The following is a 22799-nucleotide window of genomic DNA, read 5'->3' as shown; positions in this document are numbered from 1 at the left end:
TGTGCTTATTAAATAAAATAAATAAGTTTATACTTATTAAGAGATACCTGAGAATTATCTGAAAACTTGTAGTTTATTACACATGGTGCTTTTGTTTCTTAGAACCTTCTCATAAACTCTTTGTTAATTAAAACTAGATATAAAAATAAATAAAACTAGATTTTTTTCTTCCAAAAATCCATGTGCCTTCACTTTTGTATACACACACACATAAATTCCTAAGGAAGAAACTTCATCTTTGTAAGAAATTAAGAAAGATTCAATTTCCCTTTGAAAACTGTACCATAACCTTTAAAAAAAGAATGACAGTGTCAAAACCATGTACCGATAGCCTGAATTAGACAGACTTAAAAAAATAACTAATACATTCTTACCTTTCCAAGGTTTTCCTGTTCAGTAATATTTTTTGTATACTGCTCCCTGGGGAATCAACATAATGACTTAGTTTCAATTTATTTCAATTGATTTGGTCATACAAATAAATTATAAATTAACATATCTATCTAAATATATTACACAGAGGAGTCAGAATGAAACCAAATACTCTCTTTCCCCATCTTTAGTCAATTCTTCTAGTAAATAGCAATTTATGGGGGAAAAAACCCCATAAAACACCACATAATTAAGAGAATTAAAATGTTAAGTCCTATTTCTGTATTTAAAATAGTACTTAAGTACTATTTTACACTTAAAACAATGGCAAACCATCTAAGTCACAATTTTTAAAAGTTTTTATTTATTTAGGTAATCTTTACACAAAATGTGGGGTTCAAACTCACAACTCTGAAACAAAGAGTTGCATGCCAGCCAGGTGCCCCAGTCACACTTTATTTTTTTTTAATTTTTTTTTTGATATTTTTTTAATTTTTGAGACAGAGAGAGACAGAACATGAACGGAGGAGGGTCAGAGAGAGGGAGACACAGGATCTGAAGCAGATACCAGGCTCCCAGCTGTCAGCACTGAGCCCGATGCGGGGCTTGAACCCATGGACTGTGAGATCATGACCTGAGCCGAAGTCAGACGCTTAACCGACTGAGCCACCCAGGCGCCCCCACACTTTATTTTTGAAGAGGTTTATAGAAAGGAGAAAGGATACACATTTTAAATAAACATTAACATCTAACCCTGCAATTCTACTTCTGGGAAGTCATCCTACAAAAAGACTCTCATAACTTAAGAAAGGTAAATGTAAAGACTATTTACTTCACCATTGCTTATAACAGTAAAAATCTGCAAACAAACTAAATGTCAATAGATGGGGAAATTTTTAATAAATTTGGTATATCCATTCAAAGGAATAATACAGAGTTGTAAAAAGGAAGGAGTAGATCTATAAATACTGAAGTGGAAAGAACTCTAGATATAAAATTAAGGGAAAAACTGTATCTTAAGTTTAACTTTATTTTGTATACACACATAAAATTTCCCCCATGCATTTGCTAACACACACACACACACACACACACACACACACACACACTAGCAAATGCATGGGGAAAGAATATGGAGTAATTATACGCCAAAATATTAACAGTAGGTATATCTGAGGCATGGCAACATGGACAACATTCAGTTTTTGTGTACCATACTTCATAATGCTTACTTTTGTTTTTATAAGCATCTCTTTTACAAGCTAAAACAGCTCATAATTTTCAAGTAAAAATAAAAATACAATAACATTGTATTGTGTTTTTAAAAATATAAAAGATATAATTATATTTTAACACTCCATAAGACAAAAGTGATATTTAAAGTATTAAGGACAAAGATGGAAGGATGAGGACAAAGGAACCAATGACAAAGAAGATAAAAAAAGACTTCAGACCTCAAATTTAGAGGAAAAAGACTATGTTTCTGTGTAAAGTTATGCTGTAGTAAGAAGTTAAACAACACAAAACTGGGAATCCAAGAAATCATAAGCCACAAAGAGAAACTCTAGCAGCTTAAGTGAAGGAAGATTTGCATTCATGTAACAAGGGAGGTAAACTTGCCTAGAACAGAGAGGGTGGCTTTCACAAGTACTCAAAGTCCTCAGGGCGCCTGGGTGGCTCAGTCGGTTAAGCCTCTGACTCTTATATATTTATATATTAAATAAGACCTATTATATAAAATATACTTTTATATATAATATAAAATATATAAAAATATGTATTTTAAAGATTTTATTTTTAGAGAGAGAGAAAAAGCATGAGTGGGGGAGAGGGGCAGAGGGAGAGAGGGAGAGAGAAAGAGAAAGGGGAGAGAAAGGGGAGAGAGAGGGAGAGAGAGAGGGAGAGAGAGAGAGAGAGGGAGAGAGAGAGGGAATCCCAAGTAGGCTCCATGCTCAGTGTGGAGCCTGATGCAGGGCTTGATCCCACAATGCCCCTGGGACCATGACCTGAGCTGAAATCAAGAGTCAAGACACTCAACTACAGAGCCACCCAGGTGCCTCACAGAATTTCCATTTATATTTTATCAAGAGATCAAAGGCTCGTGCTCTTTTACCATATAACACTAATACGTAATTATTTTAATTTATTCAATGACTTTATTCAAGAAATAACTATGGAGCACCTGTTATGTACCAAGCATGCCCTAGGGTTTCAGGAAGAAAACAGAACAGAGTCCTTGTCCTCCAGTAACTCATGCTATATAATTTCCAAAACACTGCTGCATGCATTATATTTAACTTGATCTCTGTGGTATAAATTGTTCTCGCTATTATATAGATGAGGAAATGATATGCCCAAGGTCACAAAACTTGAAACTAGAAAAACCAGGTTAGTAAGAAAATTTTATGAGTCCCTCTTTAGTACTTTGAAATAAAACATGCTGCCTCTTTATTTTATTAAAAAAAATTTTTTTAATGTTTATTATTTTTGAGAGAGACAGAGAGCAAGCAGGGGAAGGGCAGAGAAAAAGAGGGAGACACAGAATCAGAAGCAGGCTCCTGGCTCTGAGCTGTCACACAGAGCCCCACGCGGGGCTCAAACCCGTGAGCTGTGAGATCATGACCTCAGCTGAAGTCGGCCGCTTAACTGACTGAGCCACCTAGGTGCCCCAACATGCTGCCTCTTTAAATAAAATTAAAATTTGCAGGCAATCTTTCAAAACCATGCTAATTTCTCCAGGTGTCTGGGTGGTTTTAGTTGGTTAAGCTTCTGACTCTTGGTTTTGGCTCAGGTCATGATCTCATGGTTTCATGAGTTCAAGCCCCAGGTCTGGCTCTGCACTGACAGTGAGGAGCCTGCTTGGGGTTCTCTGTCTCCATCTCTCTCTTTCCTTCTCCCACTCACACGGTCACTCTCTCTCTCTCAAAATAAATAAGCTTAAAAACAAAAACAAAAAAACCCCATTCTAATTTCTTAGACCATTGGCCTTACTCAAAGTATCATAAAAGAAGAAAATGGGACAACCATAAAAATATTGTAACTATAATAATAATAATAATAATAATAATAATAATAATTTAAACATATATCAATGAGTTTAGAATACAATTAACACTATTTTATTTATAATATTCTTATGTACTACTCTAGTCAGGGCAAAATATTTTTTTTTTTTTTTTTTAAGTTTATTTATTTTTGAGACAGAGAGAGACAGAGCATGAACGGGGGAGGGTCACAGAGAGAGGGAGACACAGGATCCGAAACAGGCTCCAGGCTCCGAGCTGTCAGCACAGAGCCCGACGCGGGGCTCGAACTCACGGACCGCGAGATCACGACCTGAGCCGAAGTCGGACGCTTAACAGACCGAGCCACCCAGGCGCCCCGCAAAATATTTTTTCTATGGGAAAACTAATGGTAAAGGTTTATGATGATTTTGAAAATGATAAAAAAGAATACCTGGCCAGAAAACCAATAGTTCAGTGACAATATTTCCTATTTCCTATTTATATTGATAACTTTGGAAAAAATGGAACTTAAATTTTTAAAACTTTTTTTCAAGAATAAAAACTTCTCACATTTGTAAAATATTAATATTGACCATACAGATTTGAGCCAGGTTTACACTCAATGAAAGAATGTGAATAAGTACATTTAATATGTGTAATATGTCAGAGTATTAGAGAAAACATTGTTCTATTTATACGGTATTTTCAGTCTGGCTTGCATTCCAGTGCATTATATATTTTAAAAATTAGATTCTGCAAGACATTCCATTTACTAGATTCCTTTTTGAAACATTACTGTATATGCCACTAAAAATCTCCACTGCAATCTAGAATAAATGTGAATCCTACACTTGGGAGTTCTTACTGGATGGTAAAAGTGAAACATGTGAATTGTGGTAAGGGGCAGAGAGCTTAGCTTGTTCAATTACTGCATTTTATCACACCTAGCAATTAAACCATAAATGTATTTTTTAAAGCAGAATTTGATTTAAAAAAATTTTTTTAATCTTTATTTATTTTTCAGAGAGAGACAGTGTGTGAGCAGGGGAAGAGCAGAGAGAAAGGGAGACACAGAATCCAAAGCAGGCTCCGGGCTCTGAGCTGGCAGCACAGAGCCCGACACGGGGCTCAAACTCACGAACTGTGAGATCATGACCTGAGCTGAAGTCAGATGCTCACCCAACTGAGCCACCCAGGCGCCCCGGCCGTATTTGATTTGATATATTACAGAATGCTGCAAGCTTGGATTACCAAAAAAAAACACCATATAAGGACGAGTGATATTTACACACCCTTCCTTGTTCTGAGGCTGGTACACTGCAGACACACAGCTTCTCACTGTAATGCACTCACACTGCACAGTGAACAGGCAGATGACTAGAGTCCAGGTCATGTGGGACTTTAAAAATAGACCAATCTGAATGCTTATAAAAAAAGGAACTATGTTGGGGCGCCTGGGTGGCTCAGTTGGTTAAGCGTCTGACTTAGGCTCAGGTCATGATCCCACAGTTTGTGAGATCGAGCCCGCGTCAGGCTCTGTGCTCACAGCTCAGAGCCTGGAGCCTGCTTCTGATTTTGTGTCTCCCTCTCTCTCTCTGCCCCATCCCCACTCACGCTCTGTCTCTCTCTGCCTTAAAAATAAATAAAATATTTAAAAAAAAAAGGAACTATGAAATTATATTTTTCCTGGGGAAGGGGAATGGGGAATTACTGTTTAATGATTATAAGAGTTTCTGTTTAGAGTGATGAAAAAGGTTTGGTATTATAGGGGCACCTGGGTGGCTCAGTCGGTTAAGCGTCCAACTTCGGCTCAGGTCATGGTCTCACAGTTTGTGAGTTCGAGCCCCGCGTCGGGCTCTGTGCTGACAGCTCAGGGCCTGGAGCCTGCTTCAGATTCTGTGTCTTCTCCTGTCTCTGCCCCTTCCATGCTCATGCTCTGTCTCTCTCTCTCTGTCTCTCAACAATAAATAAATATTAAAAAAAAAAAAGGTTTGGTATTGCATAGCGGTGGTGGTTGCATTAACACTGTGAATGTGATCAATGCAATTGAATTATACACCTAAAAATGGTAAACATGTGGCACAAGAACAGGCACTCAGATCAATAGAACAGAATAGAGAACCCAGAAATGGATGCACAAACGTATGGCCAACTAATCTTTGACAAAACAGGAAAGAATATCCAATGGAATAAAGACAGTCTTGTCAGCAAGTGATGCTGGGAAAACTGGACAGCGACATGCAGAAGAATGAGCCTGGACCGCTTTCTTACACCATACAGAAAAATAAACTCAAAATGGATGAAAGACCTCAATGTAAGACAGGAAGTCATCAAGATCCTTGAGGAGAAAGCATGCAAAAACCTCTTTGATCTTGACCACAGCAACTTCTTACTCAACACGTCTCCGGAGGCAAGGGAAACAAAAGCAAAAATGAACTACTGGCACCTCATCAAAATAAAAAGCTTCTGCATAGCGAAGGAAACAATCTGCAAAACTAAAAGGCAACCGACAGAATGGGAGAAGATATTTGCAAATGACATATCAGATAAAGGGTTAGTATCCAAAATCTATAAAGAACTTATCAAACTCAACACCCAAAAAACAAATCATCCAGTGAAGAAATGGGCAAAAGACATGAATAGACACTTCTCCAAGGAAGACATCCAGATGGCCAACCAACACATGAAAAAATGCTCAACATCACTCATCATCAGGGAAATACAAATCAAAACCACAATGAGGTACCACCTTACACCTGTCAGAGTGGCTAACGTTAACAACTCAGGCAACAACAGATGTTGGTGAGGATGCGGAGAAAGAGGATCTCTTCTGCATTGATGGTGACAATGCAAGCTGGTGCAGCCACTCTGGAAAACAGTATGGAGGTTCCTCAAAAAACTAAAAATAGAACTACCCTAGGACCCAGCAATTGCATTACTAGGCATTTATCCATGGGATACAGGTGTGCTGTTTTGAAGGGACACATGCACCCCCATGTTTATAGCAGCACTATCAACAATAGCCTACTTTGGCTATTTGGAAAGAGCCCAAATGTCCATCAATGGATGAATGGATAAAGAAAATGTGATATATATATATATATATATATATACACACACACACACACACACACACACACACACACACACACACACAATGAAGTATTATTTGGCAATCAAAAAGAATGAAATCTTGCCATTTGCAACTACATGGATGGAACTGGAGGGTATTATGCTAAGTGAAATTAGTCAGCCAGAGAAAGACAAAAATCATATGACTACACTCATATGAGGACTTTAAGAGACAAAACAGATGAACATAAGGGAAGGGAAACAAAAATAATATAAAAACAGGGAGGGGGACAAAACAGAAGAGACTCATAAATATGGAGAACAAACAGGGTTGCTGGAGGAGTTGTGGGAGGGGGGATGGGCTAAATGGGTAAGGGGCATTAAGGAATCTACTCCTGAAATCATTGTTGCACTATATGCGAATTAATTTGGATGTAAATTTAAAAAAATTAAAAATAAAATTAAAGAAAATAGTAAACATGGCAAATTTTAATTTTTTTAAAATGTTTTATTTTTGAGACAGAGAGAGACACAGCATGAGCAGGGGAGGGGCAGAGAGAGAGGGAGACACAGAATTCAAAGCAGGCTTCAGGCTCTGAGCTGTCAGCACAGAGCCTGATGCGGGGCTTGAACTCACAAACCGCGAGATCATGACCTGAGCCGAAGTCGGACGCTCAACCTACTGAGCCACCCAGTGCCCCAACATGGCAAATTTTATATCGTTTTTTTTTTTTTTTTTGCCATGATAAAAAATCAAGCAATCCAGAAAGTAAATTACAGGTATTCCTACTTAGTAGGGCTGGAGTATCAGGAAGATATTTAACAAGATTTAATCCTAAGTAATATCTTAATATCTGCTTATTTAAGTACCCCCAATTTAGTAATTCCATCTTATGTATAAAACTTCTACAGCCATAAAAAAGAATGAAACCTTGCCATTTGCAACAACATGGATGCAGCTGGAGAGTACAATGCCAGGTGAAATAAGTCAGTCAGAGAAAGACACACACCATATCATTTCACTCATATGTGGCATTTAAGAAACAAAACAAATGAACAAAGGAAGAAAGAGAGAGAGAGACAAACCAAGAAACAGACTCGAAACTCTAGAGAACAAACTGATGGTTCCCAGAGGTGAGGTGGGTGAGGGGGATGGGTGAAACAGGTGATGGGGATTAAGAGTACAATTATGATGAGCACCGAGTATGTATGGAATTGCTGAATCACTATGTTGGACACCGGAAACTAATGTAACACGACAAGAACTATACTGGAGTTTAAATACAGACGTTAGTAAAAGTAAAAAGAAACTTCTATAGGTGAAAACGTTAAGTAACTCAATATAGAAACAACAGAATTGGGGCGCCTGGGTGGCGCAGTCGGTTAAGCGTCCGACTTCAGCCAGGTCACGATCTCGCGGTCCGTGAGTTCGAGCCCCGCGTCAGGCTCTGGGCTGATGGCTCGGAGCCTGGAGCCTGTTTCCGATTCTGTGTCTCCCTCTCTCTCTGCCCCTCCCCCGTTCATGCTCTGTCTCTCTCTGTCCCAAAAATAAATAAAAAACGTTGAAAAAAAAAAAAAAAGAAACAACAGAATTACTTGCCTAATTGCCTTTCTTTTTTCTTGTTGATCAGAAGAAACGTAAGCCTTCATCTCATCAGTAGCACGACGAAGTTGTACTTCTAGGTTCTAAGTGGAAAGATTAAATTTTAGGTTAAGTCCTTGATACAGAAAAATCTCAGAAAAATTCTTGATCCTCTTTCTTTATTTTACCTTAATCATACAATTTGTGTAATGGTATCTACTTTCTTCCTGAAGACATTCTTCACGGAGTCCTCTGACTTCCTACAATATATAATTTTAAACGGGCAACATTATTGAAAGAATAATCAAATGCAGAAAGGATGACTTTAAATGTACAACAAAATGCCATCAGAGTAATTTCTTCTTTTGTGATTATAATTTTGTTTGCCATCACAGACTAGGTTGCAATCTTTTCTAAAGACTACTCCTATTGCTCCAAAACCTACAGGTTCAGTTATTAATTTATTAAGTACCCACCATGTGCCCAACTCTGTGCTAGGTGCTGGGGACACAACGGTGAATAAGACTATAGTCCCTTGCTCTCATTCAAGTAGAGGAAATAGGCATAAACAAGGAGATAGGTAATGAAGGTAGTTTGTAGTAGAATGTGATAGGGCGACCCATCAGGCAACATTAGATAGGATGATCAGAGAAGACCTCCAGGAGGAGGTGACATTCAGGCTGAGACCTGATGATGAGCAGGAGAGATCAAGGTAAAGAGCTAGAGGCAGAGTGTCCCAGAGAGAGAAGAGCACAAGCAAAAGCCATGAGGTGAAAACAAGCTTAGCTTGTCTGATGTGCAAGAAGAAGGCCAGTGTGGCTGTGGCCCTGTGGATGAAGAGAACAGCACATGAACATGAAGTTCAGGAGGCAGGTGGGCCTTGCAGACCATAGTTTGGAAGTCAGGTTTTAAGTGCAGTAGGAAGCTAGTGGAGGGTGGCCTAAGTTTTCCACAGGTTTCTTTGGCTGCTCTATAGAGAAAAAAACCTTAGGAAGGCAAGGGTGAAGGTAAGAGAGCAGCGCTGGGTTACTGTGGGAGACACCTGCTTGTGGCCTGGACCTTGGTGGTTGTGGTACAGATGGAGAATTTGGTGTGTATGCATCACGTCTGAAGAAATAAAGATCTCTCGAGCTTAGGGGACAGGCTCAGAGAATGAGGGTAAAGATTTGGGAATCTTTTGATGTCAGGGTAGTGAAAACATGCATACACAGGCAGTTTCTGCTAAATTGTGAAAAAATAAAAACTATCTTCTTACCTGTTCTAATTTGGACCGATTGCTTTCGAGGCCTGCTGCACAGCTATCATACTGGGATTTCTTTTCATCACACTCCTGGGTTAGTTCCTAGTATGAAAGGATAAATGACTGAATAAGTGAAAAACAAAGGCCTAAAATGTGGCTCTGAAACAATACATGCCCTTGTCAGTCTTGTAACTTAACTCTAAGCTTCTTGGCATACTTAAGAGTTATTTATACAACAATCAGACATTTGAGAATTATGACAGATGAAGATGCTGATAAAAATAATAGCTACCATGTATTGAGCTGTGTGCCAGGCTCTTTATTAGGAGCTGGGATACAACAGTGAGCAAAACAGCCAAAATCCTTCCCCTAAAGTATGTTCAGACAAGTAAACAGCCTGTTGAGTGGTATGATGGGCAAATGTAAGTGTTATAGGAGAACGTGGGACTCTCACAGGACTTAACCCAGGTTTGGAGATCAGCAGTGATAGAGAAACTGATACCTAAGTTGAGGGATGAAGGATTAGTACAATAGCTAGGGGGAAGGTGAACAAGGGAGGAGAATGTTCAGAAAAAAAGAACACTGTGTATAAAGGCTTGGAAGCCAGAGAGAAGAACAATTCAGAACGAACAAGTAGTTTATTATACTGGAGTATGTCTGGAAAGTGCGAGAAGATGCTGAATGCTTTGGCAGGGGCTTGGTCAGAACTTTGGAAACCACGGTAGGGCCTTTGAGCTTACCCATGTCAGTAACTCAATCTCACCACAACCCCTTGAGGTAGGTATTAATACCCCCATATCATGCTTGGAGAAAGTTCATGGAAGCCACATACTTTGTCAAAGATTATACTAAAGAAAAGGAGTGTCAGAATTTGAATTCAGGCTGTTTGAGTAGTTTCAAACTTCCTTCTAATTGTAATATTCTGGATTAGATAACCCGAAAATCATCTATAAATACTGGAAATGCTAAAAACATCTACAAATGCTTGATAAGGTGGAGCAAACATCTTTTCAAATCCAGAGCTGAAATGAACTTCTCAGGAAGGAAGAGGAATTACCAGGGCCAGAAATGAAGGATGACACACTGTGGCTGCCCTTGGGGAAGGAAGCTGGGAGCAGTCAGTCTCAGTAATGGAGTGATTCTAATATCCAGGGAGGGCAGACGACAGAGTGGGAAGTTAGAACTGAGAACCCCATAGAATCCAGGCTGTTTTTCAACCTGGGCGGCTGGGTGTAAAGGGTTAACACCAGGCTTGGAATGAAGCAAGCCAGCCTCAGAATGACCTTGGTTTCATGCAGCAGTTTTCTGGGGAAGGAACAGGAGAGTGAACACGAATGGGTAATGTTGTGTGTGCTTCCTTTGTTGTGTGGGACTGCATCTGGTTTGGGGTGACTAGCATAGTATAAAAAACCGGTGGGGTGCTTGCTGTGGCAGCACATATACTAAGAATTGGAATGATACAGAGAAGATTAGCATGGCGTTTCTGTGCAAGGATGAACTGCAAACTTGTGAAGCTTCCATATCAAAACAAAACCAACCTGGTAGGAGCTGTCTCCAGGCCCAGCCCTAGTTTGTGGTGACATGGCTAAATGCACCAAGGTCAGAAGGTCAGAATCATAGGTAAATATGGGCTCCATTATGGTGCCTCCTTCAGGAAAACGGTGAAGAAAATTGAAATAAGCCAGCATGCCAAGTACATTTGCTTGCTCTGTGGCAAAACCAAGATGAAAAGACGAGCTGTGGGGATCTGGCACCGTGGTTCCCGCATGAAAAAGGTAGCTGGTGGGGCCGGGCTTACAACACCACTTCTGCCGTCACAGTAACATCTGAAGGAATCGAAAGACCAGTGGAAGCTCTACCATTTCAAACATCACTAGCCTATAATAAATGGGTTAACTTATGCTCAAAATTACTTTGGTTTGTTGTTACATTTATTAATAAGATGTTCTGATTTTCATTGTGTTAGTTGTGCTGTCTCAAAAAAACGCTTGGAAGTTAAAATCCTTTTAATTTTTATTGGAAAAAAGAAACTGGTTATAAAAAGGAGCTGTGGCTTTTATGTATCAAAGGGACCTACAGATATTTCAGACTCTTGTGGGTGATGGTCATTCCCACCATAAATGGGAGGAGGGGCAACAGTGGCTGTAGCAGCAGCTGGGACTCTCAATGACATGAAGGTGCTATAGCAGATGGTCGCTTTTGTGTGTGTGTGCATGTGTGGCCTATGAGTCTGATGGCTACACTGATCAGAAAATGCACCTGTGCTGCTGCAGGGGCAGCTGGAGAGAAGGGCCCATCCTTGGGCAGATTCATTCAAATCTACCCTTTCCTACACAAACTTCCAAGCCAAGACATCAACTCAAAATTAGCTCTGAGCTTGTCATATTCCCAAAACACCAGGAGAGCCAACTGCAAAGCCATTCTGGAGGGACACATGCTCCATCCTAGCTGCTGGGATTCAGAAGACAAAACCCTACTAAAGATAAGCTCACAATCCAAAAGTATAAATACACAAGGAAACAATCAATCCTTATGTGTGAGGATCAGAAGATATAAAAAACAGCGGGACTACACCTCCAGGAACTTTGGATACTAGAGACAAGTCTATTAAGAAAGTGTGCTTGAAACAAAGTCATAAAAAAGGAACTGAAAACAAAAGATTAAGAAAAAAAGTACAGTGAGTAAAAATAGACAAAAATGAAAAAATAGTCATCGAAATTAAAAATTAAATGGTATAAATGTGAAATTAGACACAGCTCAGAAGATACAAAGATGAACTCAAAAGCAGAGCTGAAGAAATTATTTAAAATTCATCACCAAGAGACAAAAAAGATAAAAATATGAAGACAAAGTCATGCAATAGGGGACAGACATCCCCTGTCATCCCCACAGGGTCATAAGTATGCCTAACTGCAAATAATAGCAGTCACTGGAGAATGAACTAAAGAAAACAGTGCGGAGAATATTTGAAGATATCATGGAGAATTCTCCTAGAATTAATGGAAGACAAAAAACACAAAATCCAGCAGAGCAAATAAAACTAAATCTGTATTTAGATCACAGTAGTGAAATTGGACAACACCAAAGACAAAAATAAAAATATTATAACCAATTATAGGCAAGATATTACCTAAAAAGAAATGATAATTAAACTGATGGCAGACTTTTCAACACAAGAGAAACCAGAAAGCAATGAACAAACCATTATTAAAGAAAAAAAAAAGGTGGTTTACTTATAGTGATGATTCTTTACTGAGAGAATTGCTAAAAGAAAAAAAACAAGGAAATTTAATTTCAGGAAGAAAGAAACTGAATCCAGAAGGAAGGGTTAAAATGTAAGAAACAATGGTGAGAAGGGTTAAATTTGTGAGTCAATCTAAGCAGGAAATGACTGTATAAAATAGTGATTATAAGTAATGACCACCCGACAACTACTTTTAGAGATGAAGAAATAGGGGTGCTTGGGTGGCTCAGTCGGTTAAGCATCCGACCCTTGATCTCAGCTCAGGTCTTGATCTCAGGGTCATGAGTTCAAGCCCTGTGTTGGGCTCCACTCTGGGTGTGGAGCCTACTAAAAAAAAGAGAGGAAGAAATAAAATGGAAATAAACTACTAGAGGATAACAACACACATGTAAGGCAAGAGAGGGTGTTAAACTATTCTAAGGTCCCTGTATTGTTCAGGAGATGCCTACTAGATTTAGAATTCATTAAGTCATGAAAATATATGTTAAAAATTTAGGAATAACAATACCAGAATAGAAGATAGAAAAGTAAATAAAGGGAACAAAGAAGACAAAAGAACACAGAGTGATGCGATGAAGGGCAGGAAAGAAGCAGCAAAGAAAAAGCACAGTAAACTGGATGTACAAAACAGAAATAAATCCCAACGTATCAATACTAAAAGTAAATGTAAATGGTATTAAATACACCAATTAAAAGACAGATTCTCAAACTGAATGAAGAAACCACCCACATAAGATCTAGCTATATGCTGTTTATGAGACATATGACAAAAGTAAGGACACAGAAAGCTAAAAGAAAACAGAAATAAAAAGATATACCAGGCAATCCTAATCATAAGAAAGCAAGCTGGCATACTTACATTAATAGCAGACAAAATAAAAATCTTAGACCAAAACCTTAGCAGGAATAAAGAGAATAAAAAAAATGATAAAATGAATAATTTACCAGGAAGGTTTTTTTTTTTTTTAAATCAGGAATCTTTTTCTTAATTCTGGTGTAACCAGAATGGTGTAACCATTTTTAAATGTACAGTTAAGTACTGAGTACACTCGCTGTGCTGTGCAGCCAATCTCCAGAACTATTCTCATCTTGTAAAACTGAAATTCTATACCCATGAAACAACTCCCCATTCACTAAGAAGCTTTAGGTGATACATTTGAAAAGCCTGATCTGATGAACACATAGAGAATCCAGTACTCAACAAATGGAAAATACGCATTCTTTTTAATATCAAGTCACCAAAAAAAAATTAGGTTGGCCTCTGATCTCTCCATGGCCACACTTAACCCTGGAAGACAGTAGAGCAGTATACTTTAAAAATTCTCAAGGAAAGAAAGCACAATGTAAAGATTTTATGCTCAGTCAAGCTAATTTTTAAATATTTAAGGCAAGAAACTCTGGAACATGCAAGAACTCATTAGGGAATATTGTTCTTGTGAGGTTTTTTTTGAGGATTCTCCTAGAGGACAAATCACAGACAATAAAAATTAGGAAAAAGGGCAGTGAAAGGATTGGTAATGAGCACTGAATCTAATAATTACAGGTTTAACACTGAAAACACAAGTGGGAACCAGGGTAATAGAAGAGAATGTAAATGTTACATGCCCTGACAATGTAGAAATGATACTACAAAATCTGCAGGGAAGGGAAAGGGAAAAGAAAGTGGAAGGTAGAATAAATAAGCTGGTTTCCTCAATTTTTAATTGCTAGGGGTGAGTGGGGGAATATCAACAGATATAATTTAAATCTGATGAATTAAGTTATAAGTATATTAAAAGTATAAAGGCAAATAGTAAAAGAGACAATATGATTGACTAAATTCAAGTACTAAAAGAGAGGGAAGGAGGGGAAAAGGAAGAGGAAAAAAACTAATTTCATCACTGCTCACAGTGGGGATTAATAGATAATACCTATAGAAATGGATGATTAATGGTAGAGTTACAAATATCACCACCAGACCAAAACCACAAGCCAGAAACACATACAGGGAGGATGAGGGAGAGGGACAAGGAGAAAAAAATGAGAGAGAAAATGAAAACAAAACAAAACAAAACAAAACAAACCCCAGGATTTTTGGGGGGGCTTTAAAATCAAAAGCTACGGACACCTGGGTGGCTCAGTCGGTTAGCGTCTGACTTCGGCTCAGTCATGATCTCGCGGTTCTCTCTCGAGCCCCATGTCCGGCTCTCTGCTGTCAGCACAGAGCCCGCTTCGGATTCTCTCTCCTCCTCTCTTTCTGTACCTCCCCTGCTCGCTCTCTGCCTCTCTCAAAATAAACAAACTTAAAAAAAATCAAAAGCTACACATAACATGTACTAAGATCAAATATGTCTGCATATCAATAAAGTTAAAGGGTCTAAACTTACTTATTAAAACAAACCCTTCAGATTATATCGCATACCAAAACCCAATTCAAGACCTATTCAGAGACACCTACAACAAGATAATTTTTAAAAAGTTAAAAGCAGGGGCGCCTGGGTGGCTGTCAGTTGGGTGTCTGACTTCGGCTCAGGTCACAATCTCACGGTTTTTGAGTTCCAGCCCCACGTGGGGCTCTGTGCTGACAGCTCGGAGCCTGGAGCCTGCTTTGGATTCTGCGTCTCCCTCTCTGTCTGCCCCTCCCCCACTGACACTCTGTCTCTCTCTCCTTCAAAAAAACACACATTAAAAACAAATTAAAAAAAATAAATAAAAAGTTAAAAGCAAAAGATGGGCAAAAGTACAGTAGGCAAATGCAAACAAAAGGAAGCAGATGTTTTGTTCTTAATATCAGTGAGAGTTTAATTCTGTCTGCTACCACCAAAAAAAGCCTTTGTCTTTCTGGAGAGTAGAACAAACTTTAGGCAGCCAATAAATAATTATCCATTCATTTGTTCTCAGGAAATTTCTGGAAAACACATAAGGACCTGTTTTACTTCTGGGGAGTGTAGAGAGAGAGATAATTTCTATTCTTCCCCTTTTTATTTATTTATTTTTATTTTTTTATTTTTTTTTAATGTTTATTTATTTTTGAGACAGAGAGAGACAGAGCATGAATGGGGGAGGGGCAGAGAGAGAGGGAGACACAGAATCTGAAACAGGCTCCAGGCTCTGAGCAGTCAGCACAGAGCCCGACGCGGGGCTCGAACTCACATACCGCGAGATCGTGACCTGAGCCGAAGTCGGACGCTTAAGCGACTGAGCCACCCAGGTGCCCCTATTCTTCCCCTTTTTAAAGTATACTGCTCTACTGTCTTCCAGGGTTAAGTGTGGCCATGGAGAGATCAGAGGCCAACCTAATTTTTTTTGGTGACTTGATCTTAAAAAGAATGTATTTTCCATTTGTTGAGTACTGGGTTCTCCATGTATTCAACAGATCAAGCTTTTCAAATGTATCATTTAAAGCTTCTTGGTGAATGATGTGTTTTTAATGGGTATAGAATTTCAGTTTGAATTCTTACCAAGAACATGTTTTTACTTTTATAAGAAAAAGGGATCAATGAGAAATATCTCAGTGAAATCAATAATTGTCAGATTTTATACTCTAAAATGAGCATTTTAGCTCTTCCATTATATTAGCAATTTTATGTATTATGACATTTAATTACATGTAATTTATCATACTCCTAAGAAAATAAACATAACACTTTTCAAGATGCTATTCTCATTCTAGGTGATTATAAAAGATTTAGATAAATGTAAGTTATACATCTGGAGTTGCAGTGCTCTAATTTTCAAACAGTTGTTATTATTCAAATTTAGAACATACAAGTACAATAGAAAGGAAATGTTCACTATAAACAATTCACTATAAAGTTTCCTAAATATTTCAGAGCTGCCCATTAAAGCAAGAAGTATAAAGTATTTTCAAGTAGTCCTGCACTTTAACAATACATTTATGTAGTTTTGAGTGGTAAGTAATGCAAGTTAAAAATGAATAATATTCAGGGCACCTGGGTGGTCAGTCGGTTAAGTGTCTGACTTCGGCTCAGGTCATGATCTTACAGGTGGTGAGTTTGGGTCCTGTGTCAGGCTCTGTACTGACAGCTCAGAGCCTGGAGCCTGCTTTGGATTCTGTATCTCCCTCTCTTTCCCCCTGCCCCTCTTGTACTCTCTCTCTCACTCTCTCTCAAAAATAAATAAACATTTAAAAAAATAGAAGAAAAATGCTTTCTTCTAAGAAAAACCCAAATAATATTTAAAGTAGAGAACAATTAAGAATTTCAGTTAAGATTTGAAAAGAGCTTACAATCAATGACTTGGCTAGCCTCTTTTTTTTAGTATACTTTTTATCACAAAAGGTTTCTGGATAAAAGTAGAACTATACATGGATGCAGGAGACTGACATATGGAGATAAGCAAAATGAACGTCAGACACTCACCAAATACAATGAACTCAACCACTGGGAAAAAAAACCCAAACACAACAGCTAATGCAAACAGGCAAGTCCTGTCCCCTTTTAAAAGATTTTTTTAGATAATTTTTAATGTTTATTTATTTTTGAGAGAGAGAGAAAGAGAGAGGGAGGGAGGGAGGAAGGGGCAGAGAGAGAGGGAGACACACAATTGGGAGCAAGCTTGAGGCTCTGAGCTGTCATCACAGAGCCCGATGCAGGGCTCGAACTCACAAACTGTTAGATCATGACCTGAGCCAAAGTGGGACACTTAACCCACTGAGCTACCCAGGCGCCCCTAAAAGATTTTTTTATTGTGGTAAAAATATACATAAAATAAAAATTACTACTGAAACCATTTTTTTTAATATTAAAAAAAATTTTTTAATGTTTATTTTTTGAGAGAGAGAGAGACAGAGTGTGAGTGGGGGAGGGGCAGAGAGAGAGAGAGGGAAACACAGAATCCAAAGCAGGCTCCAGGCTCCAAGCTGTCAGCACAGAGCTCGATGTGGGGCTCGAACTCACAAGCTGTGAGATCATGACCTAAGCCAAAGTCAGATGCTTAACTGACTGAGCCACCCAAGTGCCCCACCACTGAAACCATTTTTAAGTGGCATTAAATACATACACATTGTCATGCAGGCGTCACCACCTTCCATCTCCAGATCTCTTTTCATCTTCCCACACTGAAACTCTGTCCCCATTAAGCACTTAATTTCCTATTCGCTATGGCCCCACAACCACCATTCTACTCTGTGTCTGTGAATATGACTACTCTGGGTACCTCATGTAAGTGGAATCATGCAGTGTTTGTCCTTAGCAGAGTGCCTTTTCAACACGGCAGAAGACAGAGATGAAAATGTTGATGTGGCTTAGGTACCCCTCTGACCTGATGATATGGAAAGAACTGGAGAGTTGTATTATTTGGGACTGGTGGTAAGAGGGGTACATTTCTTTGTGATGGGAGTGGTAGGCAGTCTGTCACATACAGAGAAATTGAGTTAAATCACATGAAAATGAATTTCAGGTTTGGTTACATTATTATAATACATGACTTTATAGGATTTAAGATCTGGTATCTAGTTTACTCAGAAAACAGTTTGGTTGAAAAGCAATAGATACTATCCCTTCTTTTAAAAGTCTCTTTATTAGTTATAATAAATACTTTAAAAATATTTATTTATCTATTTATTTATCTATTTATTTAGAGAGGGAATCCCAGCAGGCTCACGATGTCAGCACAGAGCCTGACGTGGGGTTTGATCTCATGAACCACCAGGTCATGCATGACCTGAGCTGAAATTAAGAGTCGGACACTTAACCAACTGAACCACCCAGGCATGACAGATAAATACTTTTTAAAAAGTTCTTATGTATTAGTCATTGTTGCATAGTCATTATATGCATTATTTCATTTAGTCTTTACAACCACCCTGTTAAGAAGAGACTAGTTTACAGACGAGGAAACTAAAGTTTATAGGAATAAAGTCATTTACCCAGGGTTATCCAGGGTCTGCCTGATTCTGTAGTGCATGTTCTTAATCATTCTATCTACACTGTCTGAATAGAACCTTAAACTGAGTGCAGTATATACTAAAATTCCAACCATGTAAAAAAGTATATATGAGAGGACAAGGCTGAAATGCCAAGATGAACACTGTTCAGCTGTTACAAATAGGATAACAGGTGGTGTATTAAAAGATGTCAATTAAAGCACTGACATATCTATAGCCTCTCCAGAGGGAAAATTCTCTAGGTAGCCATACTTGGTACCATATTACCCTCCTTTCTTCTCATCCTGTCCTTACAAGCATAGCTGGCTGGACTAAGAATGGACCCCTGACCTGACCTGAGGATAGCCAATAGTCTATGAGATAGTTGGGCATGAAAAACTGCCCCCAAAAGAGAAGAGCTGCACCAGGAATTTGAATTAGAAAATGCAAAGAAAATAGCACAGTTAGTGAAATTTCAACATAAAGTATGTAGAGAGGAAGGTCTTAGCATGTAAGATGAACAATAAAGAGTACAGGTTATGGTACCTGTACCTGTTCCAGACAGATTATGTTTCTGATCCTTAGAATTCCATAACAGCACTTTTTCTTTACTGTCCTTAATATCCTTTCAATAAAACTCATTTAATATATAAATGAAAAAATATATAAATGAATTTAATAAAAGAATTATTTACAAATAGATTTATTAGCTTACTATTAGGGAGAAATTTTATCATGACTAGAAATACACATAACCAGTCCCTTTGGTTTCCAAGTTGCTTTAAGAAAAGCTTTAAGAAAATCAACGGATTAGAATGTAACCATGAAAACAATTCTTGATGTCCTCAATCTCAAAACTTTGCACAAAAATCTCCTTTCTGAAACTTTTCCTTCCTAACAATCACATCATTTGCTTCCTCTTATTATGATTCTGATTATATATTTCCTCCTTCCTTCCTTCCTTCCTTCCTTCCTTCCTTCCTTCCTTCCTTCCTTCCTTAAGTAAGCTCTATGCCCAAAGTAGGGCTTGAACTCACAATGCTGAGATCAAGAGTCAGATGCTCCACCGACTGAGCCAGCCAGGCACCTCTTTTCTATATTTTTCTTAAGAAAGTTGGCTTATCTTTTGTCTTTCTTGAACTTCTTCACGTTTGTCTCATCTCACCTATGAGTGTATGAACTCGAGAGAATAGGGACTTGTCTCTCACTTCTTTTGTGATGGCAGCGATGTGTAATGGAATGAGCAGGAGATTTGAAATATGATAATACAGATGCTGGAGTCAAGCCCCAACTCTCTCACTGCCTATTTGTCTATTTGGATAAGTCACTAAACCTGTCTCAGACTCCATGGCATTTTCTATAAAAAGGAAACGATGTCTATCTGATTTCAAAGTCCATGTGATTTTTCACTGTGCTCTGATGGATGGCATTCGTGAAGAATTTTATAGTTCCACACTCAGGCACATGCAGTACAACCCACATTCAAACCTAAAATTACTACACAGAGAGTGATAAAATAACAACTGCTAATGTCAGATGGCGGAGGCCATCTGATCTGGATTTGCGGAGGGCATTTACCTTCTAACAGTTTAGCTTCAAAGCAGTGGTTAGAATTAGCTTCCAAGTAATGGTATTCCATCACTTATCACAAGCTATCGTAGTTTGCCCCTGGCCCTGCTCCCCAGCTAAGCGAGTCCATTAATCTAAAGTTAACTTGTCACCACTCGCTGGCAGACTCTGAGCTTTTACCTGGCCACAGAAGAACGTGACTTCATATTTATAGCTCTGACATGCATCAGATTTAAAGTAAAAATCTAATCTAGCTGCACTTGTGATTTCGGCTTAAATTCCTTCTCCTTCTCTCTCCCCTCCCCCCCGATAATTTGACAAAACAAATAGCATAAATTAAATAAAAAACTTCAAAGTTCATGTTATTACTCTTTTGTGGAATCATCATCATCATCATCATCATCATAGTTTGTTTTCTTTAAATTACTCAAGTAAAATATTCAGGATTATAACCAGCACATCTTAACAAGATCAGGTGCTAAAAGTATCGCACAATCAGATTCACTTACTTGACATTTCTGACGCAACTGTCGTAGTTCTTTTATAACTGGGGCTAGAGCTGACTTCTTTTCAGACACCAGTGAATTCAGTTTTTTTACCTGTCATTTAAATAAAATACATGACATCTAAAACAAGAATTCAAAAGAGCAAAAAACCTACATGCATAAATATATTTATTAAAGTGTTATTTAAAAGAGTAAAAAGACTAAATTATTTCAACATCAAACAATGGGAAAATGATTTAGTAAATGTTGATTTGGTAATATGGAACAGCATTTAACTTAAAAAAAATTTTTTTTAATGTTTTTTTTTTTGAGAGAGAGTGTGCGCAAGCGTGCAAGTGGGGGAAGGGCGGAAAGAGAGGGGAGCAGAGGATCTGAAGCAGGCTCTGTGCTGACAGCAAAGAGTCCAATAGGGCTCAAACTCATGAACCATGAGATCATGACCTGAGCTAAAGTCGGACATTTAACTGACTGAGCCACCCAGGCGCCCAGCACTTAATTATTTAAAATGTTAATTATTGGGGCATGCTCAGTTATTTGACTGTCCAACTTCAGCTCAGGTCATGATCTCATGGTTTATGAGTTTGAGCCCCATATGGGGCTCGCTGATGTCAGCTCACAACCCGTTTCAGATCCTCTGTCTCCCCCTCTCTCTGCCCCTCCCCCATTTGCACTCTCTCTCTCAAAAATAAATAAACCTTTAAAAAATAAATAAAATGTCAATTATTGGGGCACTTGGGTGGCTCAGTCGGTTAAAGCATCTGACTCTTGATTTCAGCTCAGGTCATGATCTCATGGTTTGTGAGATTGAGGCCCACATCAGACTCTGTGCTGGGCATGGAGCTTGCTTGAGATTCTCTCTCTCCTTCTGCCCCTCCCCTGCTTGTGTGCACACATGCTCTCTCTCTCTCTCAAAAATACAATACAATACAATATAATACAATAAAATACAATAAAATAAAATGTCAATTACTAAGGCTGCAAACTATATGGGAAAATACTTGTAATCTAACACTGAATAATGAAAACAAATTATAAAGTTCCTAAATACAACTACAATCATGTTGTATTATGTAAAAAAAATGTAATTATGTAGGTTATAGAGTATATACGAAACATGAGGAAGTGATATTCAAAATACTTAATAACCCAAATGATATAAGTAATGACCAATCAAAATGGACACCAAGCATGGGGATTAACAGAGTATCGAAGGTCTCTGCTGTGTTAATCATTAATCTTTTTAGGAGTTAGACAGTAGTGAGATCCAGAGGGTTCTGGGCAAGTAGCCAATGTGGAAAAGCCAGGTGGAAGTGGGTACTCTGAGAGTTTGAGGCAACAGTTATTTCCTTCTAGTAAGGAAGGAACGATTTCAACATTTTAATGCCTGCTAAAGCGGCATCAGTTCATTCAGGCTGAGTAGCAGCTCCAAATAAGGACAGATAGGAAGGAAAAACACAAAAATGAAAGTTTTATTAGTCAGGGTGGTATGATTTGGGAAAACTTATTTTTTATCTTAAGTATTTCTTTAATGTTATAGAACTTTTACACACTTCAAAAACCACAAGATAAGGCAGGCATTTCAATACCTAATTCTATAGGGTATTTAATAACCCTATCGTGTTTCCTTGGGAAAAAACCCTGCAAAATGCCTAAATTATTACAAGTTGAACAACTTACTAAAATGGAAACACTCAAAAGAGACTGATAAAGAGAGATGAAGGAATATAAGGTAAACAATGTGCAGAAATGAAAATTTCAGTGTTTCACTGAAAACAAAACACAAAAATATCTGCCTCTAGCTATACAATAAAAAAAAAACCTATAAAAAAGCATAATCACCATTTCAGACATGTCATCTAGCGTTCGGCCTTTCATTTCGTCGACTTCACTCTTCAGTGCAGATACCCTTTCTAGCTCTTCCTGAGTGTAACTATATCCAGATATGCCCTTTTTCTCTTCAATAGTTCGCTAAAAGTAAAGAATAAAAATAGGTGTCAAAATTGGGGTCTACAAAATGGGTGTCAAAACCTTGATGATTCTGTAAGTAGTATACAGACTTAATACATAGCAATAAAGTTACAAATTAATAAATTAGCTTACAATGCTAAAGAGTAATTTTTATTGACTTCAACAATAATTACATACTGTTGTATGTTATAAACTTAGGCTAAATTTTGCTTTGGTATCTTCAGGTGCATAGTATTTCTAATTTTAGCACTCAATAAATACTTGGTGACTGAATGAATTCTCAAGTGACCAATATACTTGCATTCATTCAGCCATCCAATATTTATTAGATACCTAAATGTGCTGAGCATAGTTCTAAGCACCAGATAGATAGAT

The 22799-nt window shown here is 38.1% G+C and overlaps 1 protein-coding gene and 1 non-coding gene across 8 annotated transcripts in view; one reads left to right on the top strand and one right to left on the bottom strand.

Moving 5' to 3' along the window:
* The window catches only part of IFT81 (intraflagellar transport 81), a 191455-nt gene that overhangs the window by 8787 nt on the left and 159869 nt on the right, over positions 1 to 22799 (bottom strand). For all 7 annotated transcript variants that reach the window (XM_081790667.1, XM_081790669.1, XM_060612234.3 and 4 more), the window contains 6 exons: positions 22296 to 22424; positions 20460 to 20549; positions 9287 to 9373; positions 8220 to 8291; positions 8046 to 8135; positions 375 to 416 (listed from right to left, as the gene is read on the bottom strand). In XM_081790667.1, coding sequence (XP_081646793.1) covers positions 375 to 416; positions 8046 to 8135; positions 8220 to 8291; positions 9287 to 9373; positions 20460 to 20549; positions 22296 to 22424 — 510 coding nt within the window. The remainder of the gene's footprint in view (positions 1 to 374; positions 417 to 8045; positions 8136 to 8219; positions 8292 to 9286; positions 9374 to 20459; positions 20550 to 22295; positions 22425 to 22799) is intronic.
* Positions 10690 to 10799, top strand: LOC132666200 (U6 spliceosomal RNA). Its single transcript, XR_009604561.1, has one exon. It is a non-coding gene; the product is annotated as a U6 spliceosomal RNA (small nuclear RNA).

The sequence above is a fragment of the Panthera onca genome, chromosome D3, assembly GCF_046562875.1.
Source record: "Panthera onca isolate mPanOnc1 chromosome D3, mPanOnc1 haplotype 2, whole genome shotgun sequence".
NCBI lineage: Eukaryota > Metazoa > Chordata > Mammalia > Carnivora > Felidae > Panthera > Panthera onca.
Note: the sequence above shows the minus strand (reverse complement) of the source record. Positions and strands in the feature narration are given on the sequence as shown.